The 21905-nt window shown below is 39.8% G+C and overlaps 1 protein-coding gene across 3 annotated transcripts in view; it reads right to left on the bottom strand.

Moving 5' to 3' along the window:
• The window catches only part of LHFPL3 (LHFPL tetraspan subfamily member 3), a 577619-nt gene extending 556497 nt beyond the window's left edge, over positions 1-21122 (bottom strand). Inside the window, exon 1 of one of the 3 annotated variants that reach the window (XM_073238984.1) lies at positions 20354-21122. In XM_073238984.1, the coding sequence (XP_073095085.1) occupies positions 20354-20795 (442 nt within the window). In that variant the 5' untranslated portion in view covers positions 20796-21122. The remainder of the gene's footprint in view (positions 1-20353) is intronic. The other 2 variants (XM_073238982.1, XM_073238983.1) reach the window with 2 other exon arrangements.
• Between the last annotated feature and the right edge of the window lie 783 nt (positions 21123-21905).

Here is a 21905-nt window from a genome sequence, read left to right as displayed (position 1 = left end):
ATTTACTTTCTTTGTCAATTTAATTTTCTTGTAAAAATAATTGTATCAGCCTGGCTTTACATATAAAACTTCTGATCTGGTAGGTTAGTTTCTGTATATTGGGGGAAGGAGGCCTTGAAAAACAGAAAGGTTTTCAAACAAATATGGCCCTGTGATCTCATTAAGACAAGGGTAATCATACAAAGGTGCTAAGATTGGCTTTGTGTTCCAACCTCTGTGAACTACAAAATCAATAATATTTGGTAGAGAAATGAAACAGGCTCTGATGGCTACAAGGAAGATGGAGAGGAAGGAGGGGTGACATCACACCAAGGAGGTGGGAGGCTGAATCGATGAGGCATGACATTCGGGAACAGGAGGAATTTCTGCAGATGCCTGCCGCACCATGTGGCACCGACTGTGCTAACTGCACTCACGGATCCCTGCTTCAGGGCCTCTGCACTGCTGTTCCCACCGCCCTGCCACTCCTCCCACCTCTCTGCAAGTCTTCCCTCCCACAGGACTGTTCTTAAATGGTGTCTCATCAGCACTCCCCATCATCATTGTTTCCTTGCTTTGCTTCCTGCATAGCACTTATCTCCACCGATATATTATATGTATTTAATTATTTGTGTCTGTATGCTCCTAGTGGAAAGTAAGCTCTGTGAGGTCAGAGAATCCATCTGTTTCATTCACTGCTGCATCAATAGCATCTAGAACAGTATCTATCACTCTGTGGGGCTCCATAAACATCTGTAGAATGAATGAATGTATCTCCCATGTAGTCTTAAGTCATTTGTCTTGCCGTTCGGCCTTCAGGTTAACATTGCCACAAAGACTCACAGTGCCAATCTCTTATTGTTAATGGAAGGGGGAAAATAAGACAGATCAGTTCAGTAGTTATGAGTGTGGACCCTGCCTGGGTTCAAGCCTGGCTTCACTGCTTCATCAACAGCACTGTCCATTAGAACTTTCTGCAACAATAGAAATGTTCTGTTCTACCCTGTCCAGTACAGTAGCCACAAACCACATGGACCTATGGAGCACTTGAAGTATGACTAGTCTGAGGATCTGAATTTTTAGGTTAACTTAAATTTAAATTTAAGTAGCCACATGTGGCTAGAAGTTAACTGTACTGGAAAACACAGTTCTAGTTGTGTGATCCTGGGCAGTATACTTTCATCTCTCTGTGCCTCCACTTCCTCATTAGTGAAGTGGTTATAACAAGAGCAGAAGCCCACAGGATTTTGTGAGGACCAGATTAGGCAATACACAGAGTGTTAGAACAGTACCCAGGATCCAGTGACCTCTCAGGAAATGATGGTACTGTGGGCAAAAGAAGCTGGCTTTGCAATAACACTGGACCCTTATTCAACCATAACAACATAAATCTAACATATAAATAAATATAAGGCAATAGAGGCATTTCCAAAAATTAAGATGAACTCAATAATGTGAAAAGCCAGAAAACAGATAAATGTAAGGGAAATCGAGAATAGCATGCCAACAAGTTGACAATTTTAGTTGACTATAAATGTTTCTCTTTAATAAAATAGCAGTTACCATAGCAGCCAGATATCACAAAGTAATTTCAAAATCAAAGTCAACTAGCATCTTCTTAAAAAATCCTTGTAAACAATGTAACTGAGCAATATCATCAAGGGTTCCTTTATATATCTGGCATTACCATACAGAATAATTTATTTCCCAACACTTTTCCCCAGCTTTCAATATCCACTTTACTGCATTCAAGATTCTACACACTTTCCTTATTTCTGAGGGTCTATGTGTTTTCTAAAAGCTCACAACAGTGAAAAAAGGAAAACAATTATTTTGTAAGAGAAAATAATTACAAAATGTATCTATGACACCACTTTATTATTGCCCTGGGAAGCAGCACACTGATGTGGTATTTTGAAGGAGCCTTGAATTAATTTTTTATTATTTTCTATTGTCTTTTTGTTAGCATCCAAATGAAATGTTCTTTCCCCAACTATATGGGTTTTTTTCTCCTTTATAAACGTTCATACTTTTCTTTCAATCTCAGAGAATTTGAATGCCAACCCAAGAGTGCAAAGAAGGGGAAGAGAGGAGGAATAAAAAGGTTATTTGGCTCCCTGATTAGACTTTAGCTGATCAGTTCTGCTCTTGCAATCACTATATAAATGTCTGTCAATGGAACAAGGATGGTAGGAACTGCCCAAGATTACTGCCGCTTCTGTCACATGCCAGTCCCATCTGCTTAACACCTTCATTATACTACTCTGTCCTTTGTCTTTCTCCTCTGTCCCCTAGATCTTCTCCACCTTGCTCAGATTCTCAGATCTTATGGCTGTTATCTTGAAGGCTGAAAACTAAAGGAATTTTTGTAAAATAATCTACTTAAAAACAAGGTTTTATGCTCAAATATGCCAGTCTTACTTCTGCAATATTTTTATTCTCTGTATTCAGGTAAAAAATCACAAACCATAAGACCTACATATCTGATCTTATCAAAACATCTGTTTTTGAGTGCCAAATTTCTCAGGCCAAGGTGAGCTATTTAGAATGTGTCATTACATATTCATATGCACAAGATATTAAAGCAAAATCAAGTTTGGTTTATAGTTCATCATTTTGAAACTTGAACTTATAAAAATAGGCCCTGTTTTCTTAAGCAGAGCTTAAATCATACAGAGTTGGTAAGATTTCTAGTTGTACTGACTCTGTGGGGAGACCACACACAGGGTTGACCTTTTCTCTAAAAAAGAGCTGAGAAATTGTCTTGTATCAATTTCTAGGATAAAGTATTGAGTTGTGGCATCAGCTGAACATGTTGGAAGATGAGGCAAACTTACAATAAAAGCATTCCAGGCACCAAATGCACAAGAGTGAATAAAATGCCCACATTCCATGCCCTCAGGAAGCTTCCAGAGAGAAAGGCACCAGGAGATGCAATCGCTGACTACTACAGTTCCTGTCTGAGCTTCAAGGATATCATTCTACAGATCCCCAGTCCCAAACCCAAAAAGAAGGCCAAAAGGGCACCCACTTTATGGGGGTTCTACTACTCCTCTGTTCTCCTCTCACTTTCTACAAAGTTCTAGAATGCAAAGGGCTAACCTCATCCAACAAAAAATAGAGTAGCAATGAATTGACAGCTTCAAAATGTATGATTCCTTTTCTAGATTAAAAGGGAAATAAAACATTAAGGTCATGTGGGGTTTTTATAGAACAGCAACCTACTATGTCCTTTACACTTCTTTTAGTCCCTTCCAGAACTGCCTCTCCTGAGTGATGGTGATGACAATGACAATGATAATGGTGATGCTAATACCTCACATATACAGTGTCTCCTGTGTTCCAGATGTGAGACAGGTTCTGTAGTTATCCTCATTTTACAGATGAGGAAAATAAAGCATACATAGGCTAAGGAAATGGTCTAAGGTCATAGAATGACCTTGTAAATGAAGCAGCCACCACATAAACTCAGATGCTCTGGTTTCAGAAGTTTATGCACTTATCTAGTATGGTATAGGTGCTTCTGCTTAATAATGCAAAATTCTTTCCAATCCTAAGAAAAAAACAATGGCAAAGAGATCCTTAATATTACAAAGTGTTTTAGTCTTCATATTTTCCCCAATATGCTTAAAGGCATGCAATATGGAAAGATGAATGAATGAAAGCATAAAAGAAAGGCTGAAAACCCAATTACAATATTTCTGTGATTTAACTTGGTATTTTTATATTAAAACTAAGAGAAATCAAGATTACATGCACATGTCATTGGAAGTGGAGAACTTCACTTCCTTGCTCCCAATATATATTTCATCTTAGAAAAATACGATGCTAACTCACTATGGGAGATTCATGAGTTTTGAGTAGTAGGTTCAGAAATGGTAATCAGTTTGCATGCATCAATCCACACTTCTCTGATCCTGTCCCCCTTTTAGCAATTGCATAAATTGGTGACTTGGCCTTTGAAGGTTAGAGCCCACATGGCCACAGAACTAAACAAAGTCAACTGAATATTATCCATGGGATTTATATTTGGGTACCATGGCAGATGAGATGACCCCAAAACCCTCCCAAATACAATACCTAAAAATGCAGATAGAAATTCAAAACATTTTCTTAACATTCATGGCTGGGCAATAAGAAAGTAAGAGAAATCCTTAGAGGTAAGAAAAAAGACAACACAAAAATCCCCAGAAGCAACTGAGCACTAAAGCTTCCATTTTGGTAGCATCAACTGATCATCAGTGATCAAGAGTATCTTTTTCATATCATGATACACACAGAAAATGACATTATTACAATAACAATTACAAGAATATGGGAGGGTATTGGGAGCATCTATATGTAACTTAACAAAAAAAATCATTATGTTTACTTAATATAAGAAAAATAGGGCAGAAAGTATTAAATATATTGAACATATATTCAATATTAAAAATACTGCATTTGTATCAACGCTGCCATTAGAATATTTATAAATATTTTAGCAAGTAATTTGAGCTTTCTTTCATGAACATATTTTTTTTTCATTTTATGTCATGCTTGAGAATTTGCATGCAATTCCTGATCAAAACTTTAAATGATGATCTCTTAAAAAAATCTCACTATAAACAGTTTTTCCGTAAGTTCACAGCAGCTAAAAATTAATGAGCTTGGTAACCAATTAGGAAGTTGGAAATAAAAGAAGGGAACAAACCCAAAGAAAACAGAAAAAAGGAAATAAAAAATAAAAGCAAAAATTAATGCTACATAACAGAGGAATGTAATGGAGAAGAACAACAAAGTTGCTGTTCTTTTAAAAAGACTAAAACATCTGACAAACTTTCAGCAAAATTTATCTAAAAAACAACTCATAATGATTACAAGAGTCTTGTATGATCAGCTTTATGCCTATAAATTTGACAATGTAGATGAAATGAAAAAATTGTTAGAAAGGTATATCTGTACAAGCCAAAGATGAAATAAAAAACCTGGATGATTCTCTACAACTAAAGAAATGTAATCAGTAGTCTAAAAATCTTCCTATAATGAAATATCAGTCTCAAACAGTTTTATAAGAGAATGCTATTAAACATTCAAGGAATAGATAATTCCAATTGTGTACAAATTTTTTCAAAGAACAGAAAGAGACTTCTCAACAACTTTCATAAATCTTGCATATAAACCTGATACCCAGGCAGAAAAAAAAAAGGGCAAACCTTACTCATGAAAATACTTTCAACAAACAGAGATGGAGTCTAATATGTATGTGAATATTGGCTGTTTTTAAAATGCATCATTTCAACTTCAGAAAATACAGTATTATAATTCATCTCAACAATATATATTAATTCAGAAAATTTACCTGATCATCTCAACAGATGCAGAAAATGCATTCAATAAAATTCAACATATATTTACAATCCAAAAATTTATTGATGTTAGGAATATAAGAATTTCCTTAGCCTAACAAATGGTATTTGCAAGAAAAAAAATCTGTAGCATAAGTCATACTAAACAGTGAAAGATTAAAAGATTAAAAACGTTTCCTTTAAGAACAGAAAAACACAAAAATTAAACAACATGTTACTAAGGAATATGTTCATTCATGATAAAATACAAGGAATGTAGGGTAAAAACGGAAGACTCAGGGAAGTAGCTACCCGTGGATAGATATAATCTGGGAAGGGGGATAGCAGATACACAAATGGTCATTTAATTCTTCTTCTTTAAACTGTAACACAAACACACAGGTACTTACACACAAATGTAAAATATATTGTTCATAACATGTATGCAAATGAACTAAAACAGTGATTCATTCTGCAAACGTTAAAATCAGAATGATAGTTAAGCTAAATAGCATAAAAATGACCACAGAAATTTAAATCACCTTCTTTTTCACTATGTAAGTTCACATGTAAGTCATATTTCTACACTAACTTAAATCACACTGTAACACATTTGGGGGAAAACTCCAAATGAACTGCTCATGTCACCATGACACTTAGAGAGGAAGAATTGTATGTGAAACTCATTCTATTTCCTGAATAAATCTGTCACAATTAAAATGTAGTGTTTGAGGGACCACCTCTCACAATCATTAGGATGATGTTTAAGAAACATTTTGTAAAATACCCAATTCTTGGATAGTCTAAAAGGTAGGGAACAGTCCTTGTCAAATGAACTCACGCTGATTGCAGGATGTTTCCCCTGTGTTCTATGCATGTTAAATTCAGCCCCTGAATTCTAAGAAGTAGCACAGCGATGCTGGTGTGTTGTATTGAACTGCAATGTCAGTCCAGTTCCAGATTTCTTTTCTTGGCCTGTTCAGGTACAGACACTTTGGTGGGCACTGGGGCCAAAGTGAGGGCATTGAGGCTAATGGGGAGAATCCTGGTGAGAATTTTTAAAATGTGTTTTGAGTATAAGATTGAAAGAAAAGGTTTGATGTTAAGAAGGGAAGTGTGCTTTTTGAAATTTTTCCTCTAAAGAACTTTCTGCACTTCAGGTTCCAAAAGAAATAAAGTGGAAACCAGATTGAGTTCAGTACCATTGAAAAAAAAAAAGAACACAATGTGTATGTTCTTCAAGGGGCTTCCAGTGGAGAAAGCTACAGGTGAGTATAGCAGGCACTCATTCTTTCTCTTTTTGCCTTGTGCCTAAGGAAACAGAGACTGGAAAGTGAGGGCAGGAGCTGGATGAATTTAGATGCCCAGTTTTTCGTTCTGATCATGGGAGGCATTATCTGCCTATGGCTGTCCACGTTCTGAGTTACTGTAAACATTATTTTTAAGTTGTGAAAACTCTCTAAAGTTTCCCAAGAAATGGAATTTCCAATTCAACTTTTTTTATTTAACCAAAATGCACAGTTCATGACCACCAAGATCAAATGGCCATTCAGAATTCTTAAGTTTTGAATTCCTCAAACTTCTTTTGAATTCTTTAGTAACCTACTATTGGCAGGTCTCCAGTGACCTGCTAATTCTCCAGTTATGTCCAGGTTATTCCAAAGTACCCATCTCTAGGCTAAGAAATAATAGCCAAAATGTTCTTTCTGTTGTGGGAGACCATCCCAATGAGTCCTCTAAAAAGCAGACCAATGGAAAGTCACAACAGCTTCTTAGAAAGTCAGGTAAATTATAGAGAGTAATTTCAAGGCATTTATATTAAAGGAAGAGGCTATAGAAAAATCCATCAGGAGCTGGCTATTTCTTTGCAGGTAAAGGAGCATTCCCTTCTACTGTATGTATTCTGGATGACTCTCTTTTCTTATTCTTTCTCTATCTTCCACCCTCTATCCTCTAAAATATTATTTTATTATTAGTGTCAGGGGTAGAATGACTCTGGACCTGACCCTGTAAAAGGGAAAGTTCTGAGACATATGAGATGACAGGGCTGGAGCTCCCTCTAGAGCCCATCCTGTAATCAATGGAGGGTCTTCAGTAAAAAAACTAGGGCTGGGTGGATCCTGGCCCATTTCCCCATCCTAGCTCATCTTGCTGGACAGCCCTTTCCAGCTGATGCAGAGGTTGAGAGAGCAGATCTATTCACTACCATCTACAGGTTGCAGTTGGGAGACTGCCCAGCAGAGCTCAGCAGCATCCCTAGAAGCAGACTCTGATAGAGCATGCTTATATAATAAATTCACTTGTCAACATCAACCCTGGATATTCACCGCAAAAGGGATCATGACGCTATGTAGGGCAGAGAATATTCATTTGTTCATTATTCAATCCAGTGGTTTGGGTCATAGTCATAGATGACTGATATTCTCATTTTACAATAAACTGATGACTTTAAACCTGAAATGAAAATATTAATAAGAAGCAATGTTGGGCTTTGGGCTTGTTTGCCTTTTTTAGAAAAGCTAAACAAAAACAAGGAACTAACAAGTTAACGAAAAACACAGTAACATAATCTTCATCTGAGCATATCTGACAATCTTAAATCACTATTTGCTTTGCTTAGGACAAAAATAAAGATTCAGATACAATATTATGATACTTTATTTGTAAAACAGTAGCTACATTTAAAATAGCATAGAAAAAAATGCTATTTCTGATTTGTTCCTGTTAAATGATGTTATTAGAGAACAAAAATACATAATTTTGCTTTTGAAATAATTTGGGTAATACCTAGAAATATTTCTCTATTATTTGAATGTCTAAGTGCTTAGGTTTTAACTTGATCAAAATATTGTCTGGTCCACACTGCTCTCAAAATGGCTTCTTTATTCAAGTGTATTCAGTTGAAGTTAGTAAATAGTTCACAATTATCTCCAAAATACATTCTTGTTCCTTTGAGTTACTACTCTAGACAAACAAAATGGAAGAGCTAAACCACATTAATACAAAAGTAAACTTCTAACTGAACAGGGTGTTTTGTTAGTAAGGTACAAATCCATTTTGGAACCACAATGGCACTGCAGTTTCTAAAAGGCTCACAGCCAATATCTTTCTTGATCCTCAGAACAAGTTGGGTCCAGCATGCACAGGTTGTGAAATAAAACTGTCCTTTAAATGACTTGAGTTCAACTTTTCTGTCTACTAAATTTTCTAAATACTAACCACTCCTCCAGCCCTGCTGTCTTTAGCAGCAGGAGCAGGAATGACAACAGCAATCATCGATAACATTTATTGAGTGCTCGCTGTTACTAGGTCCCGTTTTAAGTGTTTTGCATGCATTTAATTCAATATTCCCATAAACATAGTAGATAGGTGTTTTAATTTTAAAGTCTCACTATATTGAGGAACTCTAACTCTGGATACCTACCTGCGTGTCTAGGATTGTTCCCTATTTGCTTTCTTAGTTTCACCCTATTTTTGATGGTTTCCCTAACATTTACTTTGTTGGTAAATGCAACATTTGGTTAGCAAAGGATATATTTTTAACATCCATAATTCACAATATCTTTTTCTGTATCTAGAATACAATTATATTAACCTTAGAAATACAACATCAAGAAAATGAAACGTCAAGAGTAGTTAGATGACTTGTCCAAAGTTATTCAGCCAATAAGTGACCAAGATGGAAGGGTTCTAACCACAGACCCAGGGCCCCTTCCCCACCCCGATGCCTCCACCAGCTGCCCACGTCTATTGTTACCCTCTTTGGACCCTGGCGATCCTGTCCACCCTTGCCACCTTTACCACTGCCTTCAATAAGCAAGTCTAATAAGAACATTTCTGCATTTAATGCAAGGCAGGAATGGATGACACAGAGCCAGTAATGCTGACATTTGCCCTTGTCCTATAGGAACTGACAGTCTAAGAATAACAGCAATGGGATCAGAGGTGTAACCCAGTTCTTTGCAAGCAAACCTCCCAGGCTCTAGGTTAAGAAAATGATAAGGATGGGATGAAAAGTACCTTGTCACACTTAACATGCTTGAAGAGGAAGTCTCGTAAACTGGTAGATAATTATTTTTCCTGTTAATACCAGCTCCTTCCCTTCATGTTGGGGGAATGGTGAAAATGCATACAGAAGACTTATACTAAGTAAATGCACATTAAATTGGGAGGCAAAAGAAAGTGGTAGAAATAGCACTGCCCTGGGAATCAGATGTGTTAGTCTCAACTCTACCAAGGTGAAATTCTGGTAAAACTTTCAATTTCTCTCAAACTCAGAGGCAGGATTTTGTAGGGGAGCAGGGAAATCTGAGTTTGGCTCAAAACACTTGCTGGCTCTGTAACCTTGAACAATTATTTAAGCCTCAATTTCTTCATGGCAATATGGGTATAATAATACTGATCTTGTGGAGTTGTAAAGGTTAAGTATACAAAAGAAGGTTTTTGCAAATGTTAGTTGCTTAACCATTACTATTTGCCATGATTATTTATCTAGAAAATGAGAAGACTGTTTAAATAACTTTTAATATCCCCCCAATTTCTGAAAGCCTATGTATCTATAGCTGTTCAGAACTAGGTTAATTACCCTTGTTGAAAAGTTTGCTTAGACTGTTGTTGCTCAGTGGTGGACCATGCCATTTTTTAATAGCATGAGTGGCCAATCAAATTACATCTGGAAAAATAATTCTTATTTTCAATCAACCCATAATCTAATTAGGGTACAGAAGCAACAGAAGTTGTTAATGGAAGCAAGAAAATTAAAATGTCTCAGATTGTTTAGGTTAAGTATATTTAACCTAACCACCCTCTGATACAAAATTACCTATGAACTCGTACAAAACTTTTTTCAAAAATGAGACAATTATTTTTCTAAATAATTGCTCTACATCATCTTTGCTCTGGAATAGTATCTTTCAAACTTTTTGACTGCAGCCTACAGTAAGCAATACATTATATACTGCAATCTAGTTCACACAAACACATGTAAACATTTTAGAAAATAAAGGTTTCATAAATGAATTGCATTCATATTTTCTATTCTATTTTAATCAAAATTTCAATGCTGTTGATCACTACATTGATATAATAACCTATCACAGGGTCACTAGCCATAGTTTGTGAAACACTGTGGAGGAGCATTCCCTTCCCTATGAAGGTTTTTTTTTCAAATGCTAACTAGTCTGTGCTATACTCTGTCCAGTCAACTGGTTAAATGTGGATATTCAGTTAACTAATATTTGGCATTATACAGATTCACAGTATTACTGGTTATTAATCAACTCAATCTTAGATAAATTAAGTTGATCTAGTTTGTAACTACATATGTCCTTAAAATGCTCTTATATTCATCCTAAATATTCACTGTAAGTTCCCTTTCCCCACTAAAGGCATTATAGAAGAATCAATTTAGCTTCAGAACCTGTAACTATATTTCAAAGAGAAACTATAGGAATATATTTATCAAACTTTACAATGATCTTTTCTTTCTTAGGTTGACTTATTTTAATCCTTCTCCATATTTCCATCTGCCACACAGTAAGTTTGATCATCTCTCTGGTTGGATAGCTCGATCCTAGAATCTATTATCATACCTTGGGCATGGGGGTTTCGGGAGGCAGAGCATTTTTCTTTCTTAGTAATTGTGATTTGCACACAGCTTTGCACTGGAAAGCTCTCTGCTTTTTAAGCCATTGATGATATCAAATTCAACAGGCTTTTGATATTATCAAATGCCACAGGCTTTTCAACCTTGAATTTCTTCATGCCTTTTCTATTCATACTTCATTTATTTGTGGTGTCACTCTTCGATGTCCCTGTCATTCTTTACACCTGGATCTATTTGCCTGTTTTTCAAATGCTGAGATGTCTTTGATGATAGATACATTTTCCGTTTTGATTTCTGCAACCTCACTGTTGATCTTTATTGAAACCAAAAGAGGGCAGTGCAGAACACCACCTCCCCACAGACTATTCCAGAGTAAACTAAAATTGAGTTCCCCTCAAACTCCTGTCTCCCACTGTTTCACTGTTTTCTAACAGAGCAAAGAATGTGAGCTCCTTGATGAGTTAAGTTCTGCACATCTGTTTCTGAGCTAAGGCCTCTTTTCTGATCTACAACTATTTGCCATTTATTTTACCACCTTTCACTACTTTTCCACTAGCTTTTCCTTTGATAAGTCATAATCTCAAATTTTCATGCAATTAGACTAACTTTATTCAGTCTATCACTGAGGTCTTTTCTCCTATTAGGCACACATAGATAATCCCTACCCTGCTTTACATCTGGTTTCGCTAGTCTGGGAAAGAAGTCAGAGTGCAGATATGAGAGACCCACTGTGGCAATTAAGCCAGCAATTCTATTTTAGAAAGGTTTGCTTTCTTTTTTATTCTGCTCAATAGCAATTAGACATGGTTCATATCTCTATTGGTCAAAAAATTATTTATCTTTCTCTTGCAAGCTACTCATTTTTCTTTTTCTGTTCTATTTTAAAAGAAGAGTCAAGAAATGTGCTCCAGATTACAGTTAGGACAATTTAAACTAGGGATGGTACCATGACGCTGTGCAGTAGGAATATCATAAGATCATAGTCACAGTTTGAGAGCTGCATGGTATTAACTATATGGACATTTAGGATGCTGGGAGAGGTTGTTTTAGTTTAATTCCTTTTTCAAAATAACCCAATGAGCTTTATGTTTAAATCATCAAGTAATTTACTTACTATGTGCTGTGTGAACTGGTCTCTTTCTGTCATTATTAATATCTTCTTGTTTTTATCAAGAATAAAGGTCATCTCCTTGGTCCTTCCTCATATCAAATAAAAATTCTAGTTTGACTCATTATAAGGAAAAAACTCACATTAATTAAAGCTGATGCTGACCCCCAAAGTTCAAACATATTATGAAAATTACACTGCAAAACTTTCCCAGTTATCATGCTATTAATCCCCCAAATTAGAATTCTGGAGTGCTATTTGCTTCACGCCATTGTGACTTGAAGTTCTCCCTATTTCCCCCCCTACAGTTTATCTCCTCACACTACATACAGAAGTGCGCTGAGCCCCATATGCAACTATAACTATATGCTCTGCTTTTTTAAAAAAATTTTTGTTCATTTTTAAAGATTTCTAAGGGATATATATAAAATGCAATATACTGGCCTGGCCATCTGGATTCTCTTTACTGGGACAAAGCATCACACCAGACATAAGCACCAATTACTAATTAATTGTTTTCATGTTAAGTATCTGATACCACATTCTGGTTAAGTATGCATGCACGTATTTATTTATTACTTATAGAACTATGTAAGCACCTTACCAACATTTTTACCATGGAAAAAAGCTGTTACATGTGCAACCTTGCACGAAGAAAAACAAACAAACAATATGCCTTATGGGTTATATGGGACCTGTTATTTTTCACAGATGTTCACTTAAAGCCTCACTGTTATAAAAACCATGCTTTGACATTTATATTAATGTATTTTCCAACATTTCTTCAACTGTCACATTCCTTGTCACATTACATAAGAGCAAAAAATGTTTCTAAATTTTCATTTCTTTCTAAATCACTTTTTTGTAAGTTTGGCTTGGTAAACAGGAAATTCTTGTAAGTGGAACATGTTAGAAAATGAAAACTGCTCTCACCAGGAGTACACATTCTTCCCTCTGGGGGAGAGTTCAAAATGCTCTGGCAGAGAAAAAACCCCTCTTTAGGGTCATTCCATAATCTGAATTTAGGATGAATCAGCAGCTTTTGAGGCAAGACCCTGCTTTCTCGTGCTCAGCACCAGACAAATGGTAAGAACTGATGATGGTTCTGATGCCAGCAAATTGCAACCTTGTCCCCTCCTAGTAAAATGTGCAGCAGAGCTCTGCACTCACAGCACCACCCATACCGAGCAGGTCTGGCAGGCTCCCCACTGGTCTAGGAAAAGCACATCTGCACTGATGCCCAGAGAGGAGAAGGGAAAGACACATTGTCTTCTGTCTGGACTCTTTCTGAAGGTACATAAGAAACCCAACCTAGAACAATGTCCCCACTCTTAGAAAGAATCATTTGATTCTTGCATAAAATCTCCATTTTGAATAATGTGACTTTTTCTTTATGAGAAACAAAATGGCAAGGGGAAATTTTCTGAATCCTAAGGTATACTTCAATCATATCCCAATGTTGCAATAAAGATCATTACCTCTCCATCCAGAGAAGCCTCCATTTGGGAGAAAGCTCATCACAAATGAGGCTATCAAGTTATAAGCATTCTTATCTAAGAATTTTGGAAGGGTTCCTGTAGTGCAATTACTGCTGATGCCACAAACCAATGAGATAGGTGAGCATCATGACTTTCAAATAATGTGATATTCACTTCTCAACATGGCATGTGGGGAATTTTAATTTTACTCTTCTCTCCTTTGATTCTTCACCCCACTAATCATTCCTTCTTTATTTATTCATTGTGATGAAAATGGAAGTTCCTTTGGTCAGGATCCTCACCTGACCCTAAACTACTGGATGATGTAATTGGCCTACTGCTAGGTTAATGCTTCCACACCCATAGGCAATAAGCTATTATTGACTGAGTCACTATATAAACAGCTCTTCCCAGTGCTCTGGGTGGAGGCAGAGACAGAGGTGGATCATGGACCTGCAGGCTGCTAGATGCAGACATAATTCTAGTGTTTGACCTACCTCTGGGAGAATAAAGCCAGGTAATTAAACCCTTTTACCTCAAGAACATTCTATTGTCATTTCTTGGTCTCACTGAATCCATAGGGAATTTGCCCAGGGCTGAACAAATTCAGCTTGCCTCAGGCAAGACAACTAATGTAGTCAGCAGGATTCACTGTAGACTGAAGAAGGGAACAGGCTGCCCTCATGGGAAGGGTGCTTCAGCTGGCTGCCCCTATAGATGGAGAGACATTTAAGTGTCCCCCAGTGAGCATGTGGTCTGAGGTGGCTTGCCTCCTAAAGGACTGGGCCACACCCCAGGACTGAGGGCAAGAGTTGTGGCAAGTCTTAATGGGCCTGCGGTCAGACTAAAACAGTTACAGTATATCATGTGACAGGCCCTTTGCCACTGGCATCCCCAGGAAACGATGAAGCAGATGATGAATTGGCTCAGGCACACCGGCTAGAAAGAAAGCCTGCCTCTGATGTGGCCCAATGGTTACATCAACATTTGTTGCATATGGGGCAAAAGACAATGTGGGCTGTAGCCTGTCAGTGGGGCTTGCCTTTGATCTTTGAAGAAGTCAGCAGAGCCTGACAGGAGTGCATTGTATGCTCTAAAAGGGACTTACCAGAGTCCCACAGCAACGTGGGATAATAGCTAAGGGGTTAATACCCCTCATCAGGTGGCAGATAGACGACATTGGACCTCTGCTCTTGTTAGAAGGGTACCAATATGCCATGACTTGTGTGGAAACAGCTACCAGACTTCTGGTTGCTTTTCCTAGACATTGTGCAGACCAGCAGACAACCAAAAGAGGCGTAGAGCATCTCTTTGCAGCCTATGGCCAACCGCAGGTAACTGAGAGTGATCAATGCACCCACTTTACCAGACACACACTACAAGAATGGGTGCAACTATTAGGGATGAAATGGAAGTTTTATGTGCCATACAATACTACTGTGGTAGGCATGATAGAGAGGTACAATGGTTTGCTATAATCTAGACTGAAGTCAGATACCAATAGTCTTCAGGGATGGTCAGTCTGCTCACAGACAGACTTGAATGAGAAGCCCAGAAGAGGGCCTTGAGCCCCATAGACATGCTACCACACACTACTGCCTCCCCTGTACAACTGCCAGTACAAACCAAGGAGGAATCATTGAAGCTAAGGTTGATTTTGAAGCCAAGCAATAATATCTTGCTGTCAGTACCAACTTCAATAAACCCTGGAGACACCATTTAGGGGATGTGGCCTTGGATATTTAGACACATGGACCAGTGATGGCTGGCCCTCCTGGTACCTTGGGGACAAGGGCTGAATGCCAGCCTCCTGGGTATTCTTGGAGTAACAGCAGAGTGGCCCCCAAAGATCACAGTAGTATACCCTAAACAGCTGGAAGGTAGGAGTATCTTACCAGGGAGTTTTGTTTTTATCATTATGGCCAGTGCATGCACCTCGAGTAGCACTATACATAGAATCCTCAGTAACCCCTACAAAGAGAGGGGTAAAAGTATGGTATAGTAGACCTGGACAGGATGCCTCTCCTACCACAGTCCTATCACAGGACTCTTGCATGCATTTACCTGGTGGGCAAAATTTGCCTATGTTGTTGTCATTAAAACATGTGTACCCTAACAAAAAACTGCTACTCCCTGGGGTGCATGGAGTTCCCTATCAGTACTGCTTCTGGCCTCCTGTGGAAAGTGCTAATCATGAACTGGGACAGTTTTGAATTGAGCTGGGATAACCTCCTCAGGCTTGAGAATTATTATAATTTTTGTTACCTATATCAAAATTTTTATTGTATCATAATTTTGGTTATTATCTGTATGTCGTTTTTGTCCTCTGTCACTATTGTGGAATCTATTACTATGCTCCAGTTTTCTGACACAGGGACCATCATGGAAGATTGAGGGCATGTAGATTGTGAGGCAAGAATCCTGGAGGTGTGGAGTATGGGGAAAAATGGAAGTTCCTATGGGCAGGATCCTCACCTGACCCTAAACTACTTGATGATGTAATTGGCCTACTGCTAGGCTAGTACTTCCTACCCATTGGCAATAAGCTATTATTGACTGAGTCACCATATAAACACCTCTGCCCAGTGCTCTGGACAAAGGCAGAGACGGAGGAGACACTGCTGGATACATGTGATTCTAGTGCTCAACCTAATGCTGAGTGAATAAAGGCAGGTATAAACCCTTTTACCCCAAGAATGTTCCATTGTCATTTCTCGGCTTCACTAAATCCATAATAAACTTGCCAGGGGGCTGAAACCTTCAGGCAAAACATTCATTAACAAAAATGTATTGAACACCTACTATGTGTCAGACATACACATACTACTGTGTGCCAAGATACAGCAATAATAACACAAGCACATTAACCATACCTGACACTCATCTAGTGCTTGTTTACTGTGCACCAGGCCCTGTTCTCAGTACACACATTAGCTCACTTAATGCACTAGTCTCCTGAGATAAGTATAATTATATGCCCACTTTGTAGATGAACAATTGAACAACAGAGAGATTAATTCTCCGGGTCATACAGTTAGTGAGTGCTGGAGCCAGGGTTCAAACCCACATCCTTTTACTCCAGTGTCTGTGATCTTGGTCACTACGTTATACGAAGAAAAACAGACATGGCTTTATGGAACTTTCAGTGTACTGGAGAAGACGGATATTAAGCAAATAAACATACAAACAGATTTGTAATCTCCAAAGCTGATAAAATACATAGAAAAGAACAAAGTGCCTTGAGATAAGATGATATAACATTGCAAAGGGACTTCTTGCTGGCCAAGAAACAGTGATTACCTCTGATAACTCTCATCTCACCTAAATTTAAGTTATAAAATTTAAGAAAGCAATTTGGCCAAAAGGAGCCAGGGAAAACTAAGGTTGGGAAAGTGACTAAGTAATTCAGTCCTTAAATTAACCCTTGCCATAGAGCAGGATCATCTTGATGGCCCTTCTTTTTTTGTTGGTATGCTCAGAATGACAAGAGATAAAGAATCTGGTGAATGCAACCCCGTTCTCCTATCTTTATCCCTCCTGAATAAGGCTCAGACACCCCTTTCTCACAGATAAAAGCAATTACCTCCTCATCTGTGCCTTTGACCAAGACCATGGTGGATGTCAAAAAAAATCCTTAAATTCTATCCTAATGCTTTTGCTTATTAAAAAAAAAGAAAAGATAATGGTTAGCACTTGGGCTTCTGGAAGCAATTTAAGACATGGCTTATAGTCAGTAAAACAAACAAAATAACACCTTTTTGAGACTTTGCTATTAATAGACTTGGAAACAGAATGAAATACTGATTTAAAGAAAAAGAACGTGGAAGCAGAGAATCAAGTTCCCAGAGCAACAAATTTCCCTTTCCATTCTGATTAAAAAAAAAATCTGGATTGATTTCTCTGCTTGACCAATTGCAAATCTATCTCTTTCTCTTAAGTATTAACAGAAATCATGCAGAAATAAGAAAAGTCTCTTTTTTCTTCTCAAGCAATTGTCTCTGTAGATTTGGGAAATTTTGTATCTTTGTTATTATCTATCTTATGTATTATTTTTATGTCTTCAATCTTTATATTAGGCATGGTCCTTAAGTATAGAATTACATCCAGAAGTAGTGTGACATATTAGCTCCTAATTGTGTAGTTTCACTCTACTGAGGCTAATAATGATTTAGAGGGGAGAGCGATAAAGAGACAGCAAGGTGTTCCTTATAGCACCACTAATTATATGCACTTCGCACATCTATATAGAAGAGCAACATCGTTTTCGGGTCCAATAAGTTAAATCCTTTTTCTAGTTCATTGTTCAGAATCATAAATTTTGTACTGCCACAAGAAAGTCTCCTACTTCATCATCTTATGGCATTATTTCATATGGGATTTCATATTCTACCTGGCTCTGCTTTCCAATGTTATTAGGTGAAAATGTTTGAATAATAAAATACACAAATTAATCATTTCACTTCCAGTGAGGTTTAAACAGTCTAATAAGCAAATGGCACATTAAGACTCATCTTTCATAGTTAGCAAATTTACACTTGAGATTAGCTGAAGTACAGTTAAATTATGAAAAAGGCTTAATTTGAAAAGGAATACCAAACTTTAAAACTTACAAAGCATTATGTTAGATTTCTTGTTAGTATCATGAGTCTTTAAAAAACAATGCAGAAAAACCACACACTGAAGTGTGATATTCTTCAGAAATACCTTATATATCCCATTCCTTAAAACTGCATGAATATAACTTTCTCTTAAATGCCATCATCATAGTTCATTTCTCATTAATATATGTCATTAATTAATAAAATTATGCCCTTCTGTGGTTTATCTGGAGATAAAATACCAAATAATTGCAAATAAAGGTTTCAAAAAATACACCTGGAACTTAAGGATCTACACTTACCTAAAAATGAAGTAAAAAAATCTTTATTAGTACAAAGGCTATCACCACATTTTACACTGACATAGGGGAAACAGGAAAGTATATATGTGTCAAGTTTCTGAAACCACACATTATACTTCACTACTCCAGAAAATTATTTTTGTGTGCTCTATTCCAGAAAGAGGAAAAAACATTGTAATAGTTGCAATTTGTAGTAACTTCAGAACTGGTAGTTTTGTCCCAAAGATGGTTTTTTTCTTTAAAAAAAACAAACTACAGAATCTCATTTAACAAATATCTAGAAAAATGTTGAGAAATCTCCTGCATATTGCTTTTAGACCTTTAAAAAACAATCTAATTTGAATCACCTGTCTAAATAGGTCAATTTAACTTAGGAAAAATTAAAATTAGCTGTGCAGGGTCAGTTCTTTTTCTAAAACATCTGCATCCTCAATGTCCTACTGTCTTCCTAGTCACACCAAAACCAAGTGTCAAGAATGACTATAATGCATCAATTTATTCCAAATCTCAAAGTTTGTCTGCTCTTGAAATGGACATAAAAGTTAGCATTACATTTAAAAACAGAGTGTGTGGTGGGTGCTTCAAGAAGTTGGGGGCGGCAGGACTGAAGAAAAAGCAAAAAACTGACATTTTAGGAGGATGATGACATGTGGGGGTGGGTCTGTGCTGGTGCGCCTTTCTTACCCTCCATGTGGACACCTTTACAGTATGTGGCAAATCAAAATCAGCTGAGACACACTCAATACAAAGCAAATACTTCCATACAAGTTCAGTCTTCCACAAGCTTCTCTCATATCAATCTAGCAATATAAGCTCATGTACCTTAATGTGCATTGCCAGGATGTTTAAGGAATTAATCATCCTACAACACTTAATCATCCCTAGTGGCCTCAGGGATCAAATCCCAGGCTTAGGAAACACAAAATCTTGAAGGTAACATCTCTAAAGAATGAGAATAAAACAAAACAAAACACAAATCAGAAAATTTGGCCGAGACATTCCATATTCCTCCACAACCAGATCATCCATAAAACTCACAAGGACCCCAACAATGTTGGAAGAGGGTTTGCCTTTAGAGGGCAGGGCACTCAAGTGGCTAGCAGAGAGGGCACTGACCTCATTGGAGGTGGAGGAAGGAGTCTCATCCCCATCTTTTCTGGGTTAAAGTAACTCTCAAAAAAGTACTTTCATATTCTCCAGCTACCAACAATCTCAACCAGGCAAAGAGTGATCATAGATGCTAATGAAACAGGTTTTCCTCTCTGCCTATCTCCCTAAAGCCACTTGCCAAAAATGAGATTTTGAGAGATCTTGATCCCCTCGAGAGCTCCCTGTTTAAAGAAGGAATGGAAGGACCTTTGCTCTAACAAGGAAGTAAACTGAAGCCTTGACATTGGGGAATTGCTAAGGAACATTCTAAACCACATTTTTCTTAAAAGGTTGAAACCCAAAACAGAATTAGGATTTATTCACTTTCAGTTGGGTGATAAAATTATTACAACTGCCCGGGACAAAAAGAAACAATTTCACTCCAGCCCTCTCCGCCAACCACCCTCACGCAGCAATGGCACAAACAGTCCCCGAGAGAGCCAGGCAGGCTGACTTCTCCTTCCACAACAGCCTCTCCAAATCCGCTCTTCACCACACGAGTCAGTCCGCAGGCCCTCCGCACGCGCCCCAAGGGGCCCGGCTTCCCCGCCTCCTTAGTTAGGAGCGAACTCGGCCCAGCAGCCGCCCTGCCTGCGGCGCACCCCTTTGGAGGGCGTCCCCGCGCCTGGGAGATTCTCGAAAGCCCGGAGCTGGGGAACCCCGGAGCTCCCGGCCTCCCAAGGCTCCCGCCCCCACGCCCCGAGCCCGAGCCGATTAAGTTGCGGGCGCCCGGCGGCACGCACAGTCCCCGTCCTCCCGCTCGCGCCCCGAGGTCCCCCGCCTCCGCGGAGGTGAGCGCGCACTCACCGGAGGTGAGCTGCATCCAGGCACAGATCTTGTACACGGTAGCCGTGTTGCAGAAGAAGAAGAGGGTAAAGCAAATGATGCAGGCGATGATGAGCATCATGGAGAGGCCGATGAAGAAGGAGGCGGCTTTGAAGGCGCCCGAGGGCAGCGTGGAGAAGTCCGTGAAGCTGCCCCTGCAGGTCAGCTCCCGGGAGAAGCCGTTGCCGATGCAGTAGTGGAAGAGCCCGAAATAGCCGGCTTGCGGGGTGTCCACGCCGTCGCCGATCCAGTAGGGCTGGATGAAGCACACCACGTTGACGATGGCAAAGCAGATGGTGAAGATGGCCCACAGCACGCCGATGGCCCGCGAGTTCCGCACATAGTTGGTGTGGTACAGCTTGGCAGCCTCCTGAGCCGGGAGCATCGCGGCGGCGGCGGCAGCAGCGACGGCGGCTCCGGGCATTCTCCCCCTCCTCCGCCTCCTCCTCGGCCTCCGCCTCCCCCGCCCCTCCGCGCTCAGGAGACACACTCACCGAGCCGCGCGCGCTGCAACTCCCCTGCCTCCGCCTCAGCCCAGCAGCGCCGGTTTCAGAGTCTGCATCCTGGCCCCCGGAAGGAGGGCGGGGGAGCGCCGAGCACCCCTCCGACTCGCCTGGCACTGCCTCCCGGCCCCCCTCCCTGCTGGCCCGGGCTCCAGCCCTCCTCACCGCCCTCCACCCTTCTTCCCGCCGCTGCAGCTGCTGCAGCTGAGGGCGGCAAATCCCGCGCGGGGCAGCGAGGCGCGCGAGCGCGGGCGCCCCCCACTCCGCTTCCCGCCATCCGCCTGCTCCCCACCCCCAGTCCAAACCGCGCCGCCGGGCGGCCCGGGGACGCCCCTTAAGCTGCGGCGTGGGCCGGAGAAGCCGGCCTGGAGTTGGGGAGGGAGAATGTAATCGGGGCGTGGGGCGGGGAGCACCCTCAGGGATCCCCGAGGCGATCCGAGGACCCTGTTGGTGTAGGGGCCTTGCTGGAGGCTGATTCGGGGAGGCTTGCTGCACCGCACAGAAACGTGCTTCGACCTCTCCGTCTTTGTAGAGGCGCGAGAAGCAGTGCGGCTGGTGCAGGTGGGAGCCACCAAGGGAGAGGAGAGGACTGTCTCCAGGAGACTTCCCTGTTAACCACAGAACTGGCCCTGGCCAACTCGTGGGTTGCCAGGTGTTCCACGAGGTGCAGACAGGAGAAGCTGGGCAGGAGCCTGGAAGACAATAATGTAGAAGACGCCCACGGCGGGGTTCTCAGGCGGGGGAAGCAAACAACTGAGCTTGTCTCCATTTGGCGTTTCCCCCCTCTGTACAGCTAGATGAACTGTAGCCAATCGAGGCCCTATACTTTCCTGTATGTCAGGTCATTTTTTTCCCACAAATCCTGACATAAATGGGGCTTGTGGGGCACTGAAAGTGACTGTCACAGAAATGTATAGTTTGTCTAAAAACGTTGGGTGGTTTGGCCAGGATTATGTTTCTTACACACACACTCACTGGCAGCTACTCTCTGGGCAGGCACCATGCTGGGTGCTAAGGCGGACAGCAGAGTT

Source organism: Manis javanica, chromosome 6, assembly GCF_040802235.1.
Source record: "Manis javanica isolate MJ-LG chromosome 6, MJ_LKY, whole genome shotgun sequence".
Classification (NCBI taxonomy): Eukaryota; Metazoa; Chordata; class Mammalia; order Pholidota; family Manidae; genus Manis; species Manis javanica.
Note: the sequence above shows the minus strand (reverse complement) of the source record. Positions and strands in the feature narration are given on the sequence as shown.